Here is a 27,778-nt window from a genome sequence, read left to right as displayed (position 1 = left end):
CAGATAAAGAGACAAAAAAGAATGAAGACATATAAACTAAGAGCCAGAATAAAATATTGGTTAAGATATTGCAGACATGGATATACATGGACAGATGATCACTGCCTAAACTATGTACCAAGATCTTTGTTTTCCAGTATCAGTGCTTTTCTCTAATGGAGACGTATTCTCTATAAGAATAAGCATTCTGCAGAAAATGCAAGATGTGCCAGATCCCATCCCAGCTGGGATAAGGGGGGACTGTTAGACAATACTGACAAAAGGAGCCCGTTAAAAGTAGCCAAATCAATAAATTGGCATCAAAAACACATGCTAGAAGGACAAAATTGAGGAGAAGGTTAAGAATACATCAGGAGTCATGACATGGAACGTTAACAATCTTATTAGGCTAGATCTTCAGATACTTCATTTTGTAAATGGTAAATCATGTCTAAAGAAACTGTTAACTTGAAAATGGTAACCAAAGCTATTGACAGTGGTCACACTTTGCATACAGACTACCTTGATTTGGCCAGGGCATTTAGCACCCTCCCCCATGCTAGCATAATTAATAAACTAAATGGGTTACAGACAGATCCTGTGTACTAATATGGATAGCAAATTGGCTAGCAGAATGAAGTGTGTGTGTGTGTGTGTGTGTGTGTGTGTGTGTGTGTGTGTGTGTGTGTGTGTGTGCGTGCGTGTGTGTGTGTGTGTGTGCGTGCATGCATGCTTGTGTGTGTGTGTGTGTGTGTGTGTGTGTGTGTGTGTGTGTGTGTGTGTGTGTGTGTGTGTGTGTGTGTGTGTATGTCATGGAAACATCAAAGAACATGAAGGTGCCCAGCATTGTCCCACAAGGCTCATTGCTGGGACTGTTTTGTTTGGTATTTACTTCTCTAACGCACAGACTAAAAAACAAGACTTATGGTTAACCAGATCTGTAGATGAATGCAAACTGGGAGTCACTGTCAAATAGCCTCTCACAGAGAAGCCCTCCAGCAGGCACTTACACTTATAAATGCATAGCATATTAAAACTGGGCTTAAAATAAATGCTAAAAGAAGCAACATTGTTTTACTTGGTAGGCAAACCATCCCTCAGGTATACAACATGGAATAAATCCCTTTTCAAAATATAAACATATAAACAGGGTATTTCCTCTTTTTTGCTTACCATGTAGCAAAGCCTGTCAGGAAATCCTTCTAGACTGTGCATTTTAGTGCCAAAGGAATTTCATTAATATCTAAAGAGGTTATTGTTCCTTCGTATGCAGAACAGTTCCAACTAATTATAGTATACTGTGCCCCCTTCAGGATGTACCTCACCAAAAATACCAAATAGTTGAAAGACCTTGGAGGTTCCTAACAAAGAGGGGCAACATTTAAATGTCCTGCTTGTCTCTAAGTTAATGATACTTAAAATATAAGGGGTAAAAAATAATGGTAATGTATACCCAGGCTTTTAAAGATCCAAACATATCAACAGCCTAGTAAGTGCCTATGAAGCTATGAATCTATGATTACAGCCTTAACATCCTTAAGCTAGTAGGAAAGACTAGAATCACTGCTTCTCTTTTCTGTGTTTTATTGGTACCTCAGAGGAGGCCTACACATTGCCTCCTGATCAGACAGGGGCCCAGCATATCAATAAAACAAGGTGGTAAGACAGATTCTTTGCCTGGTATTTCCCTCACCTCTGGAATAGCCTGTCCCTGTACATAAAACAGTGCAATGCACTATCCTCCTTCAAACAGGACATGAGTAATTGAATAGGTATTCATAAATTCACCCCAGACTTGACTGGCTTAATCTTTCTTGAGAAAGCATGATAGTCTAAGGTACAAACTGCCAATTTATGAAGACAGTAAGCCACAACAGCCATGAGCTTCATATGATTCCTATGGATAGATTTCATGTTTACGAATAGGACACTACAGCTCAATTAATGTGGAAAAAGTTACTCTTTACAGATTTGATAAAACAAAATTCAAAATGAAATATTACACTGAGCGAGAGTAAATTGAGGGAGTACATATTTATTCTGAGCTGGCACCACTGTAGATAGCAAGCTACAACTTGAAAACGTGCAAATATCATTTGCAAATAAAATTCTAAAATAATGGAATCCATGCTCAGGTTGGGCACTTTGAAGAATCCAAGATCCTAATGTCACTGTTCAAATACATGACTGGATATAAATCAGTATATGGCCACACTGTTTGTCCCTCTTACAGAAGACAATACCAAAACCATACAATCTACATGTACCAATAAAAGTAAGAGGTCTTGAAGGGTTAACCTAACAGCAGAGAACACATCTTAATGAAGGGCTGTTTTAGTTACAGAAAGTCTGTCAGAGATTTGCAAAAAATATAACAAGAACAGAGAACTATATAATAATTTAGAAATCTATAAGCCATAATACAACAGGAATCAAATATCAAAGTACAGCGCAGGCAGTATGAAGCTCTGGTTAAACAAATGTGTAGTGATTACATGTAAGATACTAAAAGAGATCCATCACTTAAAAGTTATAAAATAAGACTTGACAGTGCAAAATGGGTTTTGGCTAGTACAAGGAATCAATAGTAGAATGTAAAGGTGGCAGATAGATAAAGTGCCTTGCATGAGGTGTGTGTGTGTGTGTGTGTGTGTGTGTGTGTGTGTGTGTGTGTGTGTGTGTGAGTGAGTGTGTGAGACTCATACCTCTCAACTGTACAGATTTTGGCAGAACATCCAGATTTTGGCATCAAAGTTTTGGTCCGTTTTTCATAAAATTGTGTTTTTTTGGCAAATTAATAGCAAATCGTTAAAGCCTGAAGTTAGAAAATAATGACAGACAGTTTGATTTTCAGACTGTATATCCTTCAGAAAATTCATGATAATGCAAAATCTGTTTTTCTATCAACTTTCTCAGTTTGAAAGAGCAACATTTAAAAGTTGTCCCTATTCCTGGGCCTTTGCCTCACTTTTATTTATGGCTTTTTCTGGATTTCTTGCTCTAAGTGGTTAAGAGGTATGCTGTGTTTTGGGGCATGCCATCTATAAATTCGCTCAGTTTTGAAAAGCAAGATAATCCTTTTTTATGATGGCCATATATTTCTATAAACTGGCTTGCAGAGAGCTGCCATTGATTTTAAATGAATTGTGTTTTGTTTGCACTACAATGAAGTATATAACAGAAAACGTATCTTGCATTAAATGTAGTAACATTGTCTGATTTTATTTGGAAATGGGGAATATGATGATCATGGTATTGTCCACACTAAAATAACTCAATTAAATATAATAGTTATATTTTCTCTCTAAAATGTTGTAATATGCTACTTATTTTAGGGCTGTTTCACCATTTTTTCTATATACAGATGACCAATCCAGTATGAAAATTTATATTTGACAGCAGACAACTGTATGCATTTTTTACAAATATGTATATAGTACAGGGACCATCTTTCTTGTTTTTATAAAAACACTTCCAAAATGTTTTTTTTCATTATCGAAATTGTTAGAAATTGTTATATCACCCATTAGAAGTATTTGACCTTTTTATAATCTTTCACGAAAACTTAAAACTAATACAATCAGAAATGTATTTGAAAATATTGTGGTTAACTGTCATGATGAGATAGTAGATATTTTGTAAAGGAAATGAGCTACAGTTTGTCAGTAAAATGATAGTTTTGTTTGAGCAATTTTCTTAATAAATCACAGGTCAATCACATTCACATTACGACTATAGTTGAAGCAACTATCAAGACCTTGGTGTTTGGAGATTCTGTAAAGGCTAATCTACAAAGAATGTGTGATAACCTGGCAAAATTCAAAAGCCCCTTCCATCTAGATGACCCCACTGCTTATGTGAAATCCTTCACTGCAAACTTTTATAAACATAAATAGCTGCATATATGCATCTGTCTTTATAAATAAATAAGCAAAATTCAAAAAGAAATTCCTGTAGTGGAACTCGAATATAAACAGGCTTTATAATACAAGAAAAAGAAATGTGTTGCACACAAAAATAAATCCAACTCTTAACAATGCCAAAAATGCTCTTGATAAACTAAACAAGGAACTTTGGACCCTTATCAAATCAACCAAAGCCTGATGTGAGGTGAAAATAGCCACCCAGGTGAAGAATAACCACAAAGGTGTGTTTAATTATTTGTAAAAATAATTCAGACCATCTCATATCCTTGTCTCTCTTCTCAGTATCATACAGACCACTGGCAGGCATCCTCTGCTTTGCATCCATGGCTTTATTAGTCCCTCTTCTGTCAGATATAGAACACACTTTCAAGTCCAATGGTAAAAGAAGCACTCACTCAAGTAATCTCAACTACCTTTGCAACAGAAAGAAAACATGTTTGAGGAGAGGTTTGTTTCACACAGAATACCTTTTCTATGGAACCATTTTCTACCCACATAAAGTACTTCTCTTACTCTGTTTATATTAAGTTTGAATGAACAGACGGGCAATCACAAATTCACCACCTTTAGCATCCCAGTCTGTCTTGGATAGGGTAGATATAAATCTCCCAACATAATCTTGTTTAGCCCATCTCTAGGTTATCTTTTTTTCAAAATATAAGGGTAAAGTCTATCGTAAGAATGTAAGGCTAGGATTCTTAAGATCCTCAAATGTCAATAGCCTAGTAAGCACCTGTAAAATTATTAAGCAATGAATACTATGCAAGATTCTGCCTTCTTAATGAAACAGGAAGCTTAACAGTTAATGGAAATGAAAAGTAATGACAATGTAGTCACTTAGGTCTCCAGTCATTTATATATAAACCATATCATTTCTATATGACCAGTTAGGTGTAGATCCTTTTCTTTTTGGTCGAGTAAATGTGAAACAAACTATGTCAGCCTCATTTCTGATATATAGACTAAAAAAGTATCTGAGGTAGTACTCCAAACTGTTATAAAATATGTAGATATGCATAGTAAGTTAATGTCTCCCAAAGCTTTCTTAATGTTAAACAACTGTTTAGCAAAGGCAGTCAAAAAGCATTACCTAAAAAAAAAAAAAAAAAAAAAAAAATCACATATGCCTCCTCGTAATCCACCAGGCAGTAGTTGTGAGCCTACATGATGCTGGAGTGAGGGATGGGTAAGCTGTTCCTCCGAACATGAAGCTGTGCCCTCATCCTCAACCACATCTTGAGCAATGGGGAATGGATGGGCTGATTAAGCTCTGCAATTACAAACAAATGAGCTACAGGCCTCCTGGTTGGACAAAATTACGAGTTAGTGCAGGTAGAGGAGCCACTGGACAGGCCTCAGAAAAGTTTGGAATTTTAGATAGGCTGAGTGGAAAAATGATTTCCTCATCTGAACTATGGAAGATATCAAACTTCACCTGCCAGTGTCAGAGGGCAAATAAAGTATTAAATTAACTTTATACAGCAGGTACAATAATGTATCAAAAAAGCAGTGCTCACAGAAATAACCTGGACCTCAATTCAATTACACTAATAGGAAATCACTAAATCAAGTAAATCAGTGAATATGCAAATGTCTCCATGGCCTTCAAATGATGAATGTAGGCAAGCCAAGTCTAGTCATTATTAATTTGTGCAATATTTACATAAAGAAAATATCTGAAAAAAAACTGCATGGGCTCTTTCTGGCTTCTAATAAGTTGGTTGCTAAGCAGATTCAATAATGATTATTTTAATAGAGCCATGGAAAAAAAGGAAGCAGTGGTTGTGCATTAAAGCCATTATTACTGCTAAAAATTTGAAATCTAGTACCCCATATCCAGCTCAGTGAAAGGATACATTACACGACAGGAACAGAATCTTCAAACAATCTGATGAAGCCATGACATTACTATAGTAAAGTGTGATGCTACTTGAAGAGGATGAATGGAGTGGGTGAACCAATAACAGAAAATTGCTCATGGAAGCAGCCCATTTTTTAGTCTGAGACCTGAAGGGTTAACATGCCTTACCAATGTGGAGTGAGGGGGAGGAGAAACCCCTCCCACTCTACCTTAGTAATACATATGTATATGTTTATGTATGTGTGTGTGTGTGTCTGTCTGTCTGTGTGTATACACACACACACACACACACACACACACACACACACATAAATACATATATATATATATATATATACACACACACACACATAAATACATATATATATATATATATATATATATATATACACACACACACACACACACACACACACACACACACACACACACACACACACACACACACATTTTCAGACTGCTTATTTTTGTACAATTCATATGTTGTCTTTTTGATATTAATCTGGGGATTTTTCATTGAGGAAAAGAGCAAAATATCAAAGCACATGCTCTGTAAACAACCATTTATTACAAATATTTAAGTTCTTTTGTCCACCAATTGGCTGAACTTCATCAGAGTTGATTGGTGAAGAAAATCTCTTTTGTGTTTGTATCTGAAATGGCTGATCAGACTGTTTGTGTCTTTAGTTATTTTGTTTTTCTATTTTATTTTTATTTTTTGGCCATGAGACAGTAGATCAACTACTTTGTGTTCTTTTTTTGCTTATATACCAGTTGTTCTTTATTCAATGTTAGCTTTATATTGATATGTTGTATTTATTTTAATAAATGTGAATAAAGTTATAATTCATTTTGCTTTGCTGTCATAATATATGAATTTAATCAATAATGTTTTTCTAAAAAGCAAGAGTTAGGGAGCCTTCTCTGATACCACTGCATCATAGCAATGCTTACTGGCTAGCTAGATGGGAATGTTATCATAAGCATTAAAATAGCATCTCTATCACTCAGGGTTGCCTGCATTACTTCTAGTTCAGTCAGGCCTTACTTTGTGTATGGTAAGAAATACTGACAAACATCAGAGCAGAGGATCATTAGGATACAGTGAAAATGGGCAAACTTATAGAAGACACTATAATTTAAAATGGTCAGAAAAATACGTTGATGATGAATACTAAGTTTTTCATGTAGTTATGCATTAAAAACGTTTTAAATCTTATTCTTTTCATAAAATTGACATATAATTATTACATAAAGTGCAATAACATGTTTTAGTTCTTCATCTTTCACTGATAACATTTGCATCTTAAAAAAAATCATAATGTTTTTATTGTACATTACAATACTTATGTTCTACTGAACCAAAGTTTGTGCAAAAAAGCTGCTTGTCAGAAACCAGCTGCAACAGATAAGTGGTGTTTCATACTGGAGAAACACTGGTATTTAAAAAAAATTAGTATAAACTTAACTAAAGGTTGATGATAAATTTGTTTGTTTACCACATGCATAGACAAATGTCAAAAATGGTGAACAACTTACCAGGAAACAGTTTGTGTTCTGCCCTCTAAGATCTATGTCAGGGGCTTGTAGCAAATGCCAGTCTCTTCCTTTGTTGTATGTGATGAATGTCTTCACTTGACTGTCAACCTTCTTGTTGGCCAAGAACAATCCCTTTATCCCTGCTACCTAGGAAAAATGGAGACTACTGAAAAATTACCAATCAGAACTCGAGAAATCCGCATACAACTATAGGGCTATAACATTCACATTAATACTTATACTATGATGGTCAAAAATGCTTGTAATTAACCTTTTTTTAGTAGACAATCATGTAGTTGATGTAGTCTGCCATTCTTTACCTGATGGAAAAGTTACTGATATCATTTCATTAGCATAATTATGCATTATATCTGCTTTCTTCACCCCCTTATCGCACTTCAATCTACAATTTTTTTCACTTAAAATATTTCCTCACATTTCTCTTAAACCATCTATCCTGAATTTTCCATCAGTTGGTCTGATTCTCATATAGTTTCTGAAAAAAATATTAATTGCTCAAATTTACTTATTACATCGACTTACACTAATGCATTCTTTTACACTATTCTTTTTATTACACCTTAAGAATTGCACATATTAGTGTATTTATTTTGCCTTACTTCGACCCACCTGCAGATCATCACCATTTTTTTTTTGCCCTGCTTCAAATTGTCTTATCCTCTCTATGTACTTAAAATGAGAGCTGAGTGAATCTTTGGGTTTGAAGAAGTGAATTGTTCTCCTCAAACCTCATCATATTTTGCTCTGTCTTCACCATCTTGAACCAATCAAGTCCCTATCTATTTTCCTTAATGCCATTAGTCAGCTCAAATGCAGCTGTGATTTTATTTTACTTACTTTCTCTTAAGAAGGCATACTACTTTATTGTTTCATTTCTACAGTGCTCTAATAATTTCTGACATGTCTTCTTAAAACCATAGCTGTCCTTGTAGATTAGGGAAATCAGAGTACAAATCAACTTTTCTTTGATGCTCTAACATCTCCATCTTAAACAGTCCATTTCCAAGGCTCCTGTCTTTTTTCTTCTCAAGCAAATCACAAAAATAACACACATGAGAATCATCTTATGTAAACTCATTTCTTCCTGACATGTTTGGTCATGTCAAATAGTTTTCCATCTAGTAAAGCTAAGATGGCAGAAGGAGTTCATATGAGTAGATGAAAGAAATAGACAATAGTGAGTAAATATGAAAAAAAAGGAGAGAGGGAAGGAGAAAGAGTGATACTCTGAGTTCAGACTTTGAATACAGAAGATACAAACAATAGGAAGGACAGATGAAAAAGAAGAGAAATAAATTTTAGTTAATGGCATGTGAGATGAAGTATTGTGAGCTATGCCAGGAGAAATAGGGCAGTGGATGTGTAACATATGCCATCATAGCTAGCTCGATTTTGTAAAGTATATGTAACTTACCAACAGTATGTTACCAACAGTATGTCCTGCTGGACAGAAAAGAAATACATGTGTATGTCAGAGTTTACTATTATAACTGATGAAATGTATATATTGTAACAGAGGATAATGAAAGAGAAGAGGTTAAGCTCAGCTCCAGCTAACTTGTAGAAAAATATGCTGAAATTAAATTACTTAATTTAGGCCATAAATATTGTATCTAACAGTTCAGATTTCAGCCAGATACAAAATGTCTATAAAAACAAGGACTAAGAGTCCTGCTATATTGTTCCTTAGCAGTGAACTAATTGCTCTATCTGTGTGTATGGTAACACATACGTTCAGGATTTTGGTTCAGTTTCTAGTAATTGGGGGAGGGTAGAATGGGGAACCAGAAGTCAGATACCAGAATGTATGTGATTTCATTCCCTAATCCAGCACTGGAATGCTGTTTTAATACTAGATGAGAAAAAAGTTTCAGAGGAGGGATTATTCACCCACTTTATCTTGCCTTGCTTTAGTAAGTAACCACGGAGTAGTAATTCTCTAGATCAGTCAGGAAAAAATAATGAGATTAGTTAAGTACTGTTTTTCTGTATCTGTGTGAATCTATTCATCTGTGTTATTTTAATATTGCCTGTGACTGAAATGCTGGCGCTGATTATAAACAGATATTTAGTATTTCATGTTCTTTTATTATTTACTATTAAATATATTTAAATGTTTCATTGTGGCTGGTCTCTAAGAGAATATTTTAACCTTTAAGACTGCTTATATTTATTTGGTGACACTGTGGCCGCTCCTGAAAGCCTTGCTGTTTGGGTACCCTTGTAACAACCTTAGAGTAGCTGGCTTTGAAGTATCCTGGTGGCAATATCTACCTTATAGTCTGGGCAAAGTGTGTGTGTGTGTGTGTGTGTGTGTGTGTGTGTGTGTGTGTGTGTGTGTGTGTGTGTGTGTGTGAGTGTGTGTATGAAAATCAAATCCCAAAGAGTGTGCCTGTCAGCTACTTGGAGCAGGGACATATAGCACTGATTTCACTGAGATACTGGTGGAGGACTTGGCTTGAGACACTTAACTGAAGAATTACCTCTATAACTGTGCTAGTGGGAGTCTTAATGGGGGCCTGGAGAGAGAGGGGGGACCCAGACCCCAGACTGAGTGTGTTCCCTGTGTGCTCTTATGGGAAATTGCACTTTGTGCTGAGAGCTGCATCTGGAAATACTGTGTGTATCTATTTGTGTTTCAAATGAATGTCCCTCATTGGTGTCAGTGCTGAGGATTGAGACTCCTTGATCACTGGCCCAGAGCAGGGATGTCACAGCATGAACAATGTTATTTGAGCTAGAAATGGAAAAGAAAGGAAGTTTACATTTAGCAACAAGAACTCTTCCATGGCAAATTATCTAGCACAGCAACAATTATTAACACCGCTGAAGTGCCTAATAAGTTAGGCAGCTGAGTGCAACATTATACCTGTCTACAAGTGCAGGTGTGACTAAACTATACTGACATGCTCTTTGTGCAGTCCTGAAGCCTTTGTTGATAGCAATTGGCTTGTTTTACTGAAGGTAGCAGTTTATTGCAGAATTTGCCCAGGTAAATAATATATGGTATGTCTCCATATATAAAGGTAGAAAGAATAACTAACAGTGTTACAGGTATATATCATTTCAACTGCAATACAAGAAGGCCATGTGTGAAAGGCAATAAAGTTGCCTGTGTGTGAAAGTTACTTGTAAATAACTAGTTAACATCAGACAGTTAAGCTGTCTTAAGGAAATACAGTAGGGGTAGTGAGAGGTTATGCAGCAGTGAAATAGGATATTCCCTTATAGACATACTATAGACATACTGCAGTTTGTTAGAACTGATGTTAATGTTTTTGTCAGAAGTAAAGCTCTCTGTCACAGTTCCAGTGAGGTTTGTCATAAATTATCTTCCTTTGGCAGTCATATGTGGCTACTGATTTGCTTCTGTGATAATAGATTTAATATTTAGAATAAATACACATTTTTTTCTAGGATAGCTTTAACTAGTGCAGCAGAATATTCAGTTTTGATATAGAGGATTATGAGTGGGTTGTCAATACAAAGCCAACTTATTATGTGTTTGAGACACGGATGGCAAGAAATTCAAATCTCAAGCTTTAAATGTGGCATCCATGTTGAGTACACATAATAAATGGTTAGGATAGGTAAGACCTAATTATAATTCTTTGTAATGCATAAAGCTTTATGGGCTCTCTGTACTCCTAGTTACAGAAAAAAAAAAATCTTTTTGCCAAAAACACTTAGCAGATGCTGTTGGAGAAGTAATATAATGCAGTATGTTACATTTATCCTCACCTTTCTTGTTTCTTAACTGCCCAGATATTTGCAGAACATCTGTATTTATTGCTTCATATGTTTTGTCAATTCCTCATAAAAATCTATGTTTTTTAGCCAAACCACTGAGGATTGAAGCCACTAAATAATGACATACATTTAAGTTTCAGACTACGTATCCTTTAGAAAATACAGGTGAACACATTCTATTATTCTATCTTTTATGATTTTAAAAGGAAGTTAGGGACACCTTATTTGTATGGACAACAGGCAGGAAAACTGTTTTGTTCTGCCTCTGTCATTTGCTGGATAGTACTGGCAGATTTTATTGCCTGGCACTACACCCAACCTTAACAGCTTTAACAGAAGATGCTTAACAATTGTTAAGGTCCAGTCTTGTGATACTCTGGTGCTTAAATGGTTTGTCTTTTTATGAATATCAACACATAATCACTATGATCCATGCACTTTATGAATATTACAGCCAGTGATGTAAACATTAAGGAAAGCAAAATCACAGTAAGGGATATTTCAAAACAGAAATATTTGTCCTAAAGATATCTAGGCAGAATCTTGACTGGTTCATCTCCATGCAGAGGGAGTGGAAACTATAAAAAAAACACTGATAACACAGAAGATTTAGAGGGGCTGTGCATACAACGTGGAGGCATGCACATACAGTGTTAAAATGACATCACCGTAGTCTTCTATATAGCATACGGGAAAAGAGAGAATAGCAGGCTCAATCACTAGGCCCTGAAGGGCAACAAGCCAGACTGTTGGAGGGGTAAAAAAACAATGAAGCATTTGCAAGTCTTACTGCTCCTACCCACATAATAAATTATTAGAAATCACTGGATAATAAACCTATTACTGGTAAGCTATATAACAAAGCTGTAGTATGATATACCAAAGACCTTGGACATGTGTGGGAGCAAAACATTTACCTTGGCTAAGCTGAACTCATGAGCTACTGATTGAGATTTTTTTGATATGTCCAGAAAAATTGTTGAGACTAGCTGTCCTTCATTTTTAAGGCAATGGATAATATCTGTAAAGGCTATTACTGCTGTGTTAGTGCTATGTTTAGGTCTAAAACCATGCTGAGATCTGGATAGTAGTTTGTTAGTGGTGAGGTGATATTGGAGGATGGAACTGGAACAAGTAGGGACCATTCAATGTGGGAAATGCCATTAATGCAAAGATTTGCATGAAGGAACGATGTTTCAAGCTAAGGGTAAACAGTATATGGCTAATAAAAATATTAGTTGTTTGACAAAGCAAGTAATTTACTTGGCGCAATGCACCCTCTGCTCAGGGTACTATGTAGGCAAAATGGATAGGAGATTGAGAGAAAGAATTTATGAACACCTCTATTGTGTCAAGAAAGTGAATTCAAACAATGCATTGGCTAAACACATTATGGAAAATCCAGAGCACACTTTTAAGTTTATGGGCATAGATAGACTGATAAGGAATGAAAGGGGTGGACCATGGTGATTATTATTGGAAAAGAAAGATAGATGTGGGAATTACGTCTAGAAGCAGGATCCTGGCCGGGGTTAAATGAAAATATATCAATTGGGTGTATCCTAAAGCTTAAGGCACTGGAAAGGTGATGGTGGTATATATATATATATATATATATATATATATATAATAATAATTTACCTCATGGCATGATTTTTATCTGAGACAAAGCTTTATAAAATATGTACAAACAATTATATTATTTATAATAACATGTATAGATTTATGGGTCAATGGGTTGGTGCCAGGTTTGGTGCCCTTGTAGACTATGTATGCTTGAGTCAGTAACACACTCCAGCATCAATGAACCACCACAGTACTGAATAAACAGAGATGAAAGTGCTTAACCTTGAATAAATTTGTGCCTTGGTTTTACTGAGCTGTTTTTTATTCCCGAAAGACTTTACAAGTGAACTGTTTTGTTTATTATGTGGGCTTGACTGCTTGCCTTGTTGGGAGTCAAACCCTGCACCTTTTGTTTTTGAGGTGGGCACCTTAACCATTATGTTATTATTCCTTCCATTGGGTTTATGTTTATTTTTTGTAACTTTAAAAGTTAAATATATATTAATTATGAATACTCATTTCAATTTTATATTTTTATACTTTGATTTTTATAAAATATTAATTTAAGTAAGCCAGGTTTATTAAAGTAACATGCTAAAAAATGTGTCTTTAATACAAGCACTTTCATATTGGTATACATTGTATTTATTTGGTGTGCAGATTAAAGGAAAAAAGGTGTTGGGCCACTAAGTGCTGCTAGATGGGGTGGATGTGTATCAGTACATTGATGGGTGTTATTTATTTAAATTGATTTGTTTGATTTTATCCATTTGTGTCTGATCAAGTGTACAGAGGCAGATGAAAGTGCTTATATTATGATTCTTTAACGTTTGCATTTAATAAAAATTTGGATCTGAGACAAGCTGTTGCCATGGAGCTGATTTACCTTGCTCTTGGATGGGTTGGTTTGTTCCAGAGTTTTCTTAGTCTGCAGTGACTCATGAGTTGTTGGTGTATACATTTTTCAAGGATTTTAGCTATGGGAGAGAGGATAGCAATGTGTTGATAGCAATATCTCTAGAGGGGCCGCCCTTGTGGAGGGGTATGATTTGGGAGGTTTTCCAGAGGTGAGGTACATACTGTTTAGAGGTAGAGTGATTATTTAGGATTGATATGGGGTAAGCAATGGATGGAGCAACTAGTTTTTGAAATTCATCGGGTAGTTTGTCAGCGGCAAGACAGCAGAGTTTTAGTTTGCTTAAGAGTTTTTTATGTAAGATATTTGAATGGGATTAAAGGAGAAAGAGTTTGTTGTGTGTTCAGTGGTAGGTGAGGGGGATGTGAGTGGTAGGTTTTCTTTGTTAGCTAGGAGGGCAGTGATAGAGGTGATGAAGTGAGAGTTGAATTGTGAGGCTAAGGGCTCAGAGGTATTAGATGTGGAGGGAGCAGGGGTGGAGGTTTTACTAGGGTTAAGGATGTGGTTGATCTTTTGCCAGAACATTTGAGTGTTGTGCTGGTACTTTTGTTGTCAGGTTAGAAAGCATTTGTTTTTTTTTTTTATTGTGGATGCCTTTTTTTGTTTGGTTTCTTAATTGCTGATATAGAGTCAAATCGCCTTTGTCTTTGGTTGTATGATATAGTGAGCAATCTCTATCCCTTTGTTTAATTAGGAGTTTGGTTTCATTGGATAGCCATGGTAATTGTTTGGATGTGTGGCATATTTTCCTGGTGGGGGCCAGATTATTTAAGATGTCAAGAAATCTGTTGTTGAAATATTCCACTGCAAGGTCTAGTTGTAGGTTTTTTAAAGGAGAACAATCACAATGTTGAAGTAGTAAATAAAATGTATCAGGGGAAATACTTTTCATGCTATGGATGCATTTGAAAGGAATGCAGGTTTGGAGTTGAATTTTCTTTCTGACTAGAAATGTAGGGGGATGGTCACTTAGTGTGACAGGTAGACAGCCAGCTTGGTACCCCAGGTTTGGCTTGTTGGTCAGTATCCTGTCAAGTAATGACTGTTTTTTGGAATGTTTGTCAGTGCTGGTAGGACCGCTTACAGTTTGGGTGAAATTGTAAAGACTAATAAAGTTGGTGGGGCAGTTAGAGGAGAGGGAGTGCCAGTAAAGGTTGAAGTCACCTAGGATGATAGTTTCTTGGTTAAAAGAAGAAGCAGACCAAGACAGAAGGGATTCTATGCTGTGATGGGTGTTACCTGCAGGCAGGTAGGAGGCTATGATAATAATGGCTTTTTGAGGATTAATATGTAGGTGTGTGATTAGAATTTCGGCTGTGGGGATGTCTGGGGAAGTACAATTTAGTTTTGCTATATTGACAGTCTTTAAACATAATTGCCACACCCCCACCTCATTTGTTTAGCTTATCTAGTTTTGCAGTATTGTATCAATTTTTTGTAATTTCAGTGTCTTTGATGCGGGTCTTTAACCAGGTTTCTGTTACAACTGCTATACCTGTAGAGTAGGTACCCAAAGTGGCATGGAACTCAGTGATTTTATTCGCAAAGCTTCCGAGATTGAAGTTGGTTATTAGAAGATCGGAGTTAGAGGTTATAGGTAGTGAGGTATATAGAGTGGTATCAATGCAATTTTGGTCTGTTGCAGTAAAAGAGGATCTTGGGGGAACTGTTGATTAGGAGGGGAGTTACATTTGGTACCTGGGTTGGGATGGATATTAGCCTGGAGTTTTATATTTGTTAAGGTGTGCAATACTAGGTTTTTTACTTTAATCATTAGTCATATATATTTGAAGGTGGATAACCAAGGGTTGTTGGAGAGTATATGTTTAAAGGGTTCCTATTAAATGATCAAAGATGCATTCTTTCGAATGTGTCTTGATCGAGCTTGAAAGCATGAAAAGGCAAAATAGCGAAACGGCATATAAGCAAATTCTTTCCCTGGGAAAGAAATCGCTTGTCTGCTTCCATTACTTTGCCATTTTTGTGACTGTAGTGCAGTCTCGGGGTTGGTATATTTAAGTAGGGGGGTGTGGGGGATGAAGCCCCCCACTTTATGTAATCTTTTACAATTTTTTTTTTGTTTTGTGGAACAGCGATTTTTTTCCCTTGGAAAAAAAATCGCTCTTCTAAGCGTTTGAGATTGTAAGCTTTCACTTACATGGGTTCGATAAATCAACATTCACTTAAAAAAGTGTTTGATGGCTTAACATAGACCCATGTTTAAAAAGGAAGAGCACAGTGTTATTGTTGTAGTATAAATTAGGGCTGATAAGACTGTAAGGTTTAGATATATGTTGAGGAGAGGTACAAGTGAGTGTTGGGGAATGATAGTGTAGGATTCTAAAATTATGGAAGTCTGTGCATTGTAGTCTAGGTCGAGAAAGCATAAAAGAATTGTGTAGACGTGTAGGGAGTGGTAGAGCCCCATAATAGGAGGAGTTTAATGCAACAATAGGGGAAGTCAAGTAGAGTAGCAAAGGGAGGGGATCTGTGCTAGCCAAAGGTTATACGCTGTGAGAAATGGTGTTGAATGTTGAGAGAGTTTTTTTAAGACTAATGTGATGGGAGCGGAGTGGAAAGTTGTGGGAGGTGGGATGATTTGTTGAAGTGGTAAGGGGTGTGGAATACTTAGGTATAAATGAAATGGAAGAGGGGGTGGATGGTAATAGGGGTACAGTAGGGGATCGGAGGTGAAAGTAGTGAGTGTGAACGGAGTCGGGTGGACCAGATGATAGCATCTGTGCTCTACCAGAAACAATCAGTACTTTTAGTTAATGGCTTTAGTTAAAATTGTTGACAAAAAGTCTATTAGCACCCTTAAGCAGAAATAAATGTATAAGGAGCAGTCTTTCAGTGATAGAAAAAATAAGGAGATATGTATGTTTCTTGCATTGCTCATAAAGCAATTTAGCAGTGCTGATGGGCTATAACTGCCAGTGTGAGGTGCAAACACTGGGCTGATAAGGATATTAGCTGTTGGAGGGGGGTGGGGGGCTATGTCCTTGCTGCAGCACTGCACATGAAAAAAACCACCACAATGCCAGTTTTTCACTAGGTATATATTGAGGCATTGAACAGGTATTTTGTTGTACTTTATCATCGTAAAGTGCCCTTGCATTTTGTTATCCTCATTGCAAGTTCTTGCACTATTGTGTAATTTTTATTAGAGTGTTTCCTGGTTTGTCACTTTTTTTGCAGATTATTTCTTCATCTTTGGTATTGTCTCTGTGGTTTTACATTAAGGAGTTTCTAGATTGCACTCTAGTAGCATGGGGGAGGGCAGTCTGTCCTGTTCTCATCTGGGAATCACACTGAAAAATGTATGAGTGAGACCCTTTGATTGGTCACAAGGCTATGTCAGTTTTCTGTGCCTGTATAAAGTCAGCCTATTTATCAATGCTGCTCATTGCACAGTGGGTTTTAGCAGTGCCCTGAACAGATGCAGGCACCCAGAAATTACAATTTATATATAAAACTATCTTTGAAATTTCTGCAGTCCCCAATTACAAAAACAGAAGACAGTATGCACAGTGGCAAGAAATGCCCTATGCTCCATTAGCAACCATCTGGTCAAGCAAAAAGGGCTTTTTAACCTTCACTATGAATTCTCCTTTTATCTCCACTGCCAGCAAGGTAAATATGTACATCCTAAGGCAGTGAGTAACAATCTCTTGTTTAATTACAACGAACTAATACTTAAACAAACTAATATGGTATATGACAGATATAACTACACAGTGTTACCGGAGGCAAAACTCTCACATACAAGCACTCACATTATCAATCATGCAGTAAGGATCAGACAAATAAAGTCACATATACTGAGGTTCTTAAACGTAATCTTTCAAAACCCAAACACATCCAAGACATCTACAACAAATATCCTCAATAACCCCAAAACCAGTATAACTGGTATAACTTAGTCAGAGTCCATGTTAGTTTAAATCACCTGACACATACCTTCCTGGACTATATGAAGAGAGACACGATGGAGGTCTTAGGTGGTAAATCCCAAAACAGTAAGACACTAGCAGCATTCTGCCTTCTCCAAGGATGATGCCACAATACAAACAGAAGATGACTGACTTTAATAATTGGCTTAGATTTTGCTGTCGCTTGAAAATGGTACAGTATATATCTGCTTGGGGAGAGATGGCTGACAGACCACACTGCTTTGCCAGGGAAGGTATGCAGCTGTCCCCTCTAGGCTTTCAAATATTAGCTAAAACACTACCCTCTCTATGCCTTTTTAAGGTAATGCCAGACTTAAAATCTTCTGACGTAACAAAACCAACTCTAGAAAATACAAAGTTGTTACTGCTCAATTTCAGGAGTCTAAATAAGAAACCCCATCCCCTTCAAGCTATCCTCAGCCTGGAGAATGCAGACTATTATGCAGTTACCAAGCCACAGTGCAGGGCTACAATACATTCCACACATTTAGACCAAATACTGCACAGACATGGACTAAAGGGTGAGTTTTTCTCCATTTACAACAAAAATAAACATACCTTAAGGCTAGTAAAGCAGAATGACTAGCCTGAGCTTTTCTACATCCAAATTACCAAAGGCAAAGTCACATACCATATCCTTGGAAGCTATAGGTCCCCTCTCTATTGACCCAGGAAACCCATAAAGCATATTTAAAGTTAATGGCAACACTCATCATTCAACCTGGTACCAAATTCATGAGTGACTTTAACCCACTATAAAATTCACATATGCATGAAACCAGTGTCTCACCTGTCACACCCATAAGGCTAAACACTAAACCTAACATATTAGTTATAGGTGACCCCATGTGAGACACACAGATGTCTCTCTCACCAGGCTGGATAAGGAAAAGGTCACAGTTAGCTGTCTCTCACGTGCCAGGATCTGCCACAGCACACATGCACTCAAGTCTCTCAACAACAGGTACTGTTATGAGTTCGGCATAGTCCATGTTGGTATGAACGACTTGAAATGTATATAAAGAGAGACATGACTAGCTCTCAGACTATGTGTCTTGGGCAGGTATGTCCCTAGTTTTAGGCAGCATTTTACTTTCAAATAGAATGATGCCTCAATACAAACAGAAAATGACTGACTTCAATAATCGGCTTAGTTTTTTGTATCATTCTAAGGGGATCCAGTATCTGTCAGCCTGGGCTGACATGATCGACAGACCTCAATGCTTTGCCAAATATGGTCTTCATCTGTCCTCCCTGGGATTTTGACTACTGGCTAAGGCTCTTGCCACTCTCATAGTGCTTTTTTTTAGGCAGTGTCACAAGGTCAAAACTCCTGATTTAAAAATACAAACCAAAAGCAACCACAAGGTCATGCTGCTAAACGGTAGGAGTCTCAACACGAAACTGCACTCAGTGGAAGCAGTCCTCTCCCTGGAGGACGAAGACATTTATGCAGTCATAAAGACCTGGTTCAAGGCTGTGGACAGTACCCCAGCCATACTGGGTTACACCTCCTTCCACACATTCAGACCACAAACAGAAGGCAGGAAAACTAATGGAGGGATCGTATCAATATTCATCAAAGATAATTACATCTCCAGATTGGTTTAACAGTATGATGCCCTAGGGATACTTCAGGTGAAATTAACTGTTGGTAGGATACCTACTCAAGTCATTGCCAGTTACAGAACAGCCTCCATGTATCAGGACACCAACTCTGCCTATTTGGATCAACTTGACTCTATCAAGATACATCCAAACACCGTGGTTTTGGGTTTTTGGGCGACTTTTACTACCCTAGCATTGACTGGGTAAATTACTCATGCTCAAACTCACCTGCCCAAAGGTTCCTCAACTTTGTCAATTCCAGTGCTCTTGATCAGTTGTTTGACACCCCCACTAGGGGTGCCAACATCCTGGATCTGGTGCTTACAAATATGAGAGACCAGTGTAGCAACCCCACTATGAGTTCATCCCTGGTGAGATCTGACAACAAATCACTCTCATTTGAAGCAGCTATCACACCTGACCCCTCCCCAGCAGCAACCAGCCTAAATAACTTCTCCAAAGCATTATAACCTCTTATGGGATGGTATAAATAGCTTCACTGCACCTCCCACCTCAGACAAAACCAGTAATTATGTCAAGCTGTACACCAATGCCCTATATAAGCACCTGTATAACTACATTGACTCAGCAGTACCTGTTAGGACCAAACCAAGCTCTTCAAGGAAGAGCAATCCTGCCTGGTGGACAACTGCCATAAACAGGCTTTACAATAAAAGGAAAAAACTGCTGTCTAAGAGTAAGAAGGAGGGGGCTTTAAACTGGAGGTACTCCCTCCTCATCTTAAATAAGCAAATAAGATTTCTTGTAAAGTCCTCCAAGGCAAACTTCAAATCCAAGTTAGTTTCCTCAACAAAGCACAGCCACAAGGCATTCTTTAGTTACATCCATAACCTAAAAAGTAAGGCCCAGATTAGTGCCAAACTCGTAGTTAATGGTAACACATCTACTGAGCTGGCGGACATAGCTAACCTGTTAGCTGACAGGTTTGGTGAAAACTTCACTCCACTGTCCCCACCACACATACCTCATGACATCCCTACCACCTATCCCCTACCTTTTATCTCTAAAGAGCAGGTCATAAATGCCCTCTCTAATGCCAAAAACACAACATCAGTGGGACCTGATAACATCCCAGGCTGCCTCCTACATGGGCTCAAACAAGAATAAGCACCACCACTGGGTACTCTTGTCAGTCACAGTCTAAGTACTGGCTTACCCCCAGCTGAATAGAAAACAGCCACCGTTATCTCCTTACACAAAGGTGGTGTTTTCGCTGAACCCGGGAACTACAGACCTATTAGCCCGAGTAGCCTTATCTGCAATGCCATGGAGAGAATCATCATGGACTTTATCAACAATATAGGTACTCTCCAAACACTAGATCCTACCCAGTTTGGATTTGTCAAGAGGCAATCATGCCTGTTAAACCCAGCAGACTTCTTCGAGACAGTCACCAGGACCCTGGATGAGGGGAAATCTGTGCATATATTCTACCAAGACCTAGCCAAGGCATTTCACACTATCCCTCACTCAGGCATCATTGACAAACTCTCCCAGCTAGATGTCAACCCCTACGCTCTAAGGTGGGTTGTGAACTGGCTCACTAATAGAACCCATACAGTCAAAATAGGGGAATCCACCTCCAACAGCAGACCCATAACAAGTGGCATTCCACAGGAACTGGTCCTGGGACCTCTACTGTTCAGAATCTATTTCTCCAAAGTACAAGCTAAAACCAAGGGACTGTGGCTGACAAAATTTGCTGATAACTGCAAACTGGGTGCAGTCATAGAATCTCCAAATGATGTCAACATCCTTCAATTAGGTCTTACGCAAGCAAATGAGTGGTGCCAAAGTCATGTCCTCAAACTCCATGCAAAAAATGTATTATCATCCCTTTCAGTAAAAATGATATTCCTGCAAATCACCACATCAATGGCAATACCCTATGTATGTACTCAGTGATGAGAGATGTGGATATTTGTGTTGACAGCAACCTTGCCTTTGATCACCATGTTTCGACAGTGGTAAGAAGGGCATTCTATATGGCTCATCGCATAAGTAAGGGCATTGTCTCAAGAAATGGAGAAGTTATCACCTCCCTGTACTTTTTCACTCATTAGGCCAATAATTGAGTACAATGCCCCTTTTGGTATGTATTTTTCAAAGCACCAGCAGCAACTGGAGAGACCACAAAGGTTCCTCATAAGGAGAATTCAAGGTCTTCAGCAACTATCCTATGTGGATAGTCTGAAATCACTGTCATTTTATTCTACTTCAGACAGATTACTCAGAGGCCATCTCTGACTTACATATAAGGTGATCTCTGACCCTGCTTTATTAGAAATGCTGCACATCCGTAAGCCAAATGGCACAAGGGTTACTCCCTCTAAGGACCAAAACCTGCTATGTGACATCAATAGAACTTGCTGGAGGGACAGATTTGTCTCCCAGAGGTCACCACACCTTTGGAAGACTCCCACTTCACATCAAAGAGAGCACTTCATTGGCCCTCTTCAAACATAATCTGGATGATTGGATAGGTGACTGTAAATTCATCCTAGGGATTCCACCTGTGTCCTTCTTGGACAGGGGCAATAGGTGCTGACTGTGGTAACAAGGGTACATTTGTCTAGGCTTGTAAGGGCTCTCGGGCCATTAGCCTAGTAACTTCCTATGATCCTATGAACTCAAACTTTCAGGCCCAGAGATTTCTGGACTTTGTCAACACAAACACCTTGGACCAAATAGTCCAAACTTCCAGTAGGAATGTGAACATACTGGATCTGGTCCTCACTAGCATGGTAGAATGTTGCTGCATCTACCCTATTGTAATGTGCTGCTTGTTAAAGTTGGACCATAAAACTGTCTCCTTAGAAATAAAAATAAAAAGGGACCCTCGCTAACCCTGGAACATTTAGGAACTATTCTAAGGCAATATTCCTACTATTAAGTGATAACCTGGCAAAATTTCAAACCCATCCCAAACCCTGAGAATACTGCTGTCTATGAGGAATTGTTCGTAGAGACCCTGCAGAATCATGTTAATAAATGCATAGAGGCAGCACTGCCTACCAGGAATAAGCACAGAACAAACTCAAAAAACAAACCACACTGGTGTAATCCTAAAATCAATAGGCTGTATAACAAAAGGAGGAAAAAAGCCATGGCAAAAATTAGAATGTGCAACACCCTGATAGAAACGGATAACTGGTGCCAGAGCCATGGCCTAAAGTTAAACGCCAAAAAATGCATAGTCATACCCTTCGGGAAAAACAAGTTCACCCCTAGCTACCATATAGGCGGCAACCCACTAAGCACAGAAGAGGCTATCAGGGATCTGGGGACCCAGGTTGACAGTAACCTTTCGTTTGACACTCACATTGCCAAAGTAGTTAGGAAGACCTTCTACATTGCCCACCTGATCATGAAGGGATTCACATCTAGATCAAGGGAGGTCATCATCCCCCTGTACTCATCACTCATCAGACTAATGATTGAGTACAATGCCCCATTTGGAATGTATCTGACACGACACCTGCAGCAACTGGAAAGGCCCCAAATGTTCCTCACCAAAAGGATAAAGGGTCTCAAAAATATGTCCTATGCTGCCCGACTGAAGGAACTCCAGCTCTATTCAGTCGCTTACCGTCTGCTCAGAGGTGACCTGTGCCTGACATACAAGGCCATGTCCAACCCAGAATTTAGAACATGCTTCACCTCAAAAAATCTAGATCCCTCAGAACTACAAGGGTGGGAGACTTAAACCTTGACACGGTTATTAATAGGACGTGCTGGAGGGACAGATTCATCACCCAGAGACTCCCTATGCTGTGGAACAAAATCCCGGTACATGTGAGGCAGAGCACCTCGCTGGCTTTGTTCAAGAGAAATCTTGACCAATGGATGGGAGATCGCAGATATACCCCAGGGATTATCTCAGTGTCACTGCTTGACAGAGGCACAGCAAAATAATGGGCATAGTATCCTCCAAACTAAAGGGGTGGCGAAAGCCACAAAACTCTGGGCTAGGCTTATAAATGCCCTTGGGCAGATAGCCTAGTATGAACCTATGAACCTATGAACCTATGAACCCAGCAGGATAAAAATTTCTCATCAATATAAACAAGCAGTTCAGAGGGCAAATTAAGTCTGAAAAAGACACATTTGATAAAAAAATAGTCTCTCAGGCCAAGGACAACAATAAGACTTTCTTTAGCTACATCTGCAACCTCAAAAGCAGTGCTAAAAATGTACACATCTATTTGCAAATGGAGCCGCCTACACTGAGCAAGAAGATATAGCAGTTCTGCTCGTCAAAAAATTCAGTTCCATTTTTTTTACCGCTCCTTCATAGCCACCCCTCTGGAAATACAATTGAGCATACCCCCCCCCCCTCCCAACTATCGCTAGAAAACAGGTCTTTGATATTTGATATTTTCTCCAAAGCCAAGAACACCACATCAGAGGACCCCAATAATATCACAAGATGCCCCCCTAAATAGCATGAAATGTGACCTATCAAGACCACTAGAGTCATTATATAATTGTAGCTTACAGACAGGCTTCATGCCATGTGAATGGAGAATAGCAGTGGTCATCCTTCTACACAAGGTTGGGACATCTATAGACCCTGGTAACTACAGACCCATAAGTCTGATTAGTCTCATACAAAGCTATGGAAAGAATTATCTTGGAAATGATTAACAATGGCATAGGAAATCTTTGAACACAGGACCCTACTCAACCTAGTGGACTTCTTCGGGAAGGTCACCCAAGCAATGGACAAGGGCAAAATGCTGCATACTGCCTGCATTAACCTGGTTAATGCATTTGACACAAATCTCCCTTGGGCATTATACATAAATTCACAGAATTGAGTATAAACCCCTGTGTCACTTGCTAGACAGCCAGGAGGTTCTCACATAAGACCCAAGAAGTTAGAACAGTGGAATTTGCCTCCACAAACAGGCCATTCATTATTGAAGTCCATCAGGGTATTGTGCTGGGTCTGGTCCTTTTTAGCATGTACTTCTCTAAAGTCAAGACCAATTTCAAGAGCCTCTGTCTGACCAAGTTTACAAACTAGCTGCAGTCATAGAATACCCTCAAAACACTAAAGTCTTTCAAGAAGGGCTGACTCAGACAAATAACTTGTACAGAGCGATGGTCTAAAACTCAGTACCAAGATATGTGTAACACTACCCTTTGTGAATTTGGCTACCCCTGGAAACCACCTTACTGATAACACACCCATAGTAGTTGACCTAGTAGTCAGGGATTTGGGGACACATGGCTATGGCAATAAAGAAATCATGCTATATTGCACAACTTATAAGCAAGAATAAAGCATCTAGGTCCAAGAAAGTAATCAGTCTACTGTCTGAATCATTGAGTATCACACCACCTTCATGATGTATCTGACCAGACACATCAAACAACTGTAACATCTACAGAAGTTCCTCACAAAAAGGATACAGCTTGTAAACACATCACAAATGGATCATCTTAAAGCCCTATCCCTGTGGTCAATGTTCTATAGGCTTTTGAGAGGCAATTTATGCCTGGCATTCAATGCATCCTATAATTCTGCACAGACAGACCTTCTGCATATCTGCAAAACAAAAAGCATCAGAATATATAGCATACACCCATGAACCTATGAACCTATAAATCATGTTTGTAGCAGTATTCTATCTAAATCTAAAAACAGTAACTACATAATTGCATTCAGGTAGACATCTATCATGCTTCAGCAACAAAACATCAAAACTTGGTGGAAACAAATGGCTCACTGCAAAATCACATATCCCTCAGACAAGCAATAGCACAGCACCTGAATATGGGTTTACTGGATTTAAAAAGTGAGCAGAATGAAATTCAAGGAAGATTTATGGCCTAAAATATAGGTCAAGAAAAGAAAACATTACGACTGTGGGAGGGAGGGGTGTGGCCAAGATGTCAGACTGCTAGCAGCACTGAACAGTAGCTCTGCTAATAACATTTTTATTCTGACAGGAAATTTAATCTAATTTTTGGAAATACTAATCCAAAAGTATTTCAGAGGATCTGTGAATATAGGTCCTTTATTATTTTTCAACAATTAGTACTAAAACATAAGTTTTTATTATTTTTTCCTGTCAAAATGTTTTTCCTCTAGAAATCCAGTTATGAGTAACTCGAAGAACTCTCATCAGGACAGTGTGGTAAAGAAGGATCTGCAAACATTAATAACTACTGTTCAAGAACTATCTATAAAAATGGACAAACTAGAGAATAAAATAGATACTATTAAACAAGACTGTAGTAAGCAGTTGGACATTCTTAGTGAAATGGCTAAAAAGCATTCTGAACAAATTGCTTCAATCGAGGAATCTGTAACAGATATGGATGGCAGACTGATGGAATGTGAAAGTCAAAATGAGTTTCTTTTGAAACGGAATACAAAACTAACAGAAAAGCTGGAAGACCTAGAAAGTAGGTCACGGAGAAACAACATTAGAATCTATGGAGTACCAGAAAAGGAAGAGGAAACTGATATGATACACTTTCTTAATAACTGACTTCCAACAGCACTAAATCTTCCTGAAGCCTTTTTCTTCTGTATAGAGAGGGCTCACTAGTCTCTAGAAAAACCTGCTTCAACAACAGTTTCTCCTAACCCCAGCTCCATAATTGTTAGATTTTTGTCCTCCCAAGATAAGGATTTGGTTCTGAAGTCTGCGTGGAATAATTCTTCCATCAAGATAAAGGACATACTCACTTGTTTTGACAACTATACTTTGCCATATCTAGAAGGAAAGAACGTGTTCCCTTGATAAAAGCTCTTAAAAAGTTAACATCAAAACACAAATTCTCTTTCCCTCCAGGATAAAAATATTTTTACCAGAAGGTGAGAAGATCTTTAGCTCTTTGTCAGAGGCTTTGGACTTTTTTCACAAGAAAAAAATACTAACTCATATAGAGGACATGGAATGGTCTACACAGAGTCTGAAAAGACATGCAACTAAGAACACTTGGACTGTCAAATATAGTGCAAATAAAAAATTAAAAGACAAATAGGATTGTTATCAAATAATTCTAAATACTTTCTTGCAGAACTCTTTACTTAATGTTTTATTGGAATATATACACAAAGCAAAGGTAAAGTGCCTTTATTTTACATAATATTTTATTGGAATACATATACAAAACAAAGGTCTTTACTTTGCATAGGCATAGGCATAGGCATATATCTATGTATGTATACATGTATAAACAAAATAGAGCACTCAACAGCCATTTCCACAGTATAAAAATATAGATGTTTAATCCAAAGCCACAGTAAAATCCAGCTGGGTATTAGGGCACAGTAAAATATTAATGCTGATACACAACCAGTACGTTTTTGTTCACACACTTCATCAGATACAGCCATTTTGTTCAATTAATTCATTAAATACTAAATTCAAACTAGCTGGACCAATAAAATGCTAAAAACAATTAAATACAATTAATTAAAAATTTGAGGATGAGAATTTAAAGGTACATTACATAAATAGGTAAGTAAATACCATAAATTGTGCTTAAAATGCTCAATGAAACTTTTGTAGGTGTCACCATAAATAAAATTCATATAATGCAGCCTATCTAGGTATGGATCATCACAATAAATACTTAAATACTTAAAATTAAAAGATACAAAAATGTTACAATAAAATATAAGTAAAATGTGAATACTATAACTTGGCAGCTCTCAATTTTAAAACCGGGGTGGTGGAGAAAGTCTCATTTAAACTTGGCCATCTACTGACTTCTAAAACCAGGTGCCAGTATAATTCATGATATTCTAACATGGTCTCCCATGTTCCACTCCTTTTGTTAATAGAAACCTCATTAATCACAAAAAATGTAAAAGATGCAGATACACAAACCTGAATATGTTTACATAAGGCATTCTTGTTATTACCTTTCTTAACATCATAGAGGTGCTCATATATCCTTCTTTTTAAGCACCTCTCCATTTTACCCACATAAAATGCATCACATGTTTTGCACGAAACAATATACACAAGTCCCTTACTGTTACAATTGTTGTAGGATTTAGACTTAATAGTTCTACCCCTGCTGTTTATAAAAATTTCCGAGGTGTTAGAGATGTAAGGACACTGTTGACATGCTCCACACTTGTAGGTCCCAGTTTTTTTGGCAACAGGTTCCCTATGTTTATTCTCCAACAGGTCCTTAACACTTCTACTCTTCCTATAAACAAATTTCAGGGGTATGTCAAACCTTAAATTCAAGTCTGATAGTTTAACAAAATTGTCCCACTCACTCTGAACCACATTCCCAATAGTACTAGAATCACCATTATAATCTAACACAAAAATGTTCTCATAAACACCAGTCGTGCTGATATGAGGAACTTGCCCATTTTTCAATATGCCACAGTCCATGGATTTTAGAATGGGTAAAAACGTATCAATTCTGTGTAAGATTACCTCATTCTGAATGTCACTAATCAATAGCCCTGGGTAACCTCGGTCTAAAAATATTTGCTTCAACAAATTGCATTCATCCATGAAATCACTGTCTAGTGAGGTCAGTTTGCTACCCCTGACATACTACCCCTTTAATAGTCCTCTCTTCTGATGGAATGGATGGGCACTATTAAAATGAATAAAGGAATTACAGTACGTTTCTTTCCTATGCACTTTAG

At 37.8% G+C, this 27,778-nt stretch overlaps 1 protein-coding gene across 1 annotated transcript in view; it reads right to left on the bottom strand.

The window, feature by feature from the left end:
- The window catches only part of LOC122788639 (VPS10 domain-containing receptor SorCS1-like), a 1,297,464-nt gene that overhangs the window by 1,007,722 nt on the left and 261,964 nt on the right, over positions 1 to 27,778 (bottom strand). Inside the window, exon 6 of the mRNA XM_044055539.1 lies at positions 7,306 to 7,452. Coding sequence (XP_043911474.1) covers positions 7,306 to 7,452 — 147 coding nt within the window. The remainder of the gene's footprint in view (positions 1 to 7,305; positions 7,453 to 27,778) is intronic.

The sequence above is a fragment of the Protopterus annectens genome, chromosome 14.part0 (assembly GCF_019279795.1).
Source record: "Protopterus annectens isolate FY-2018-M chromosome 14.part0, PAN1.0, whole genome shotgun sequence".
Lineage (NCBI taxonomy): Eukaryota > Metazoa > Chordata > Ceratodontiformes > Protopteridae > Protopterus > Protopterus annectens.
The sequence above is the reverse complement of the archived record's forward strand: the minus strand, read 5'-3'. Positions and strand labels throughout refer to the sequence as shown.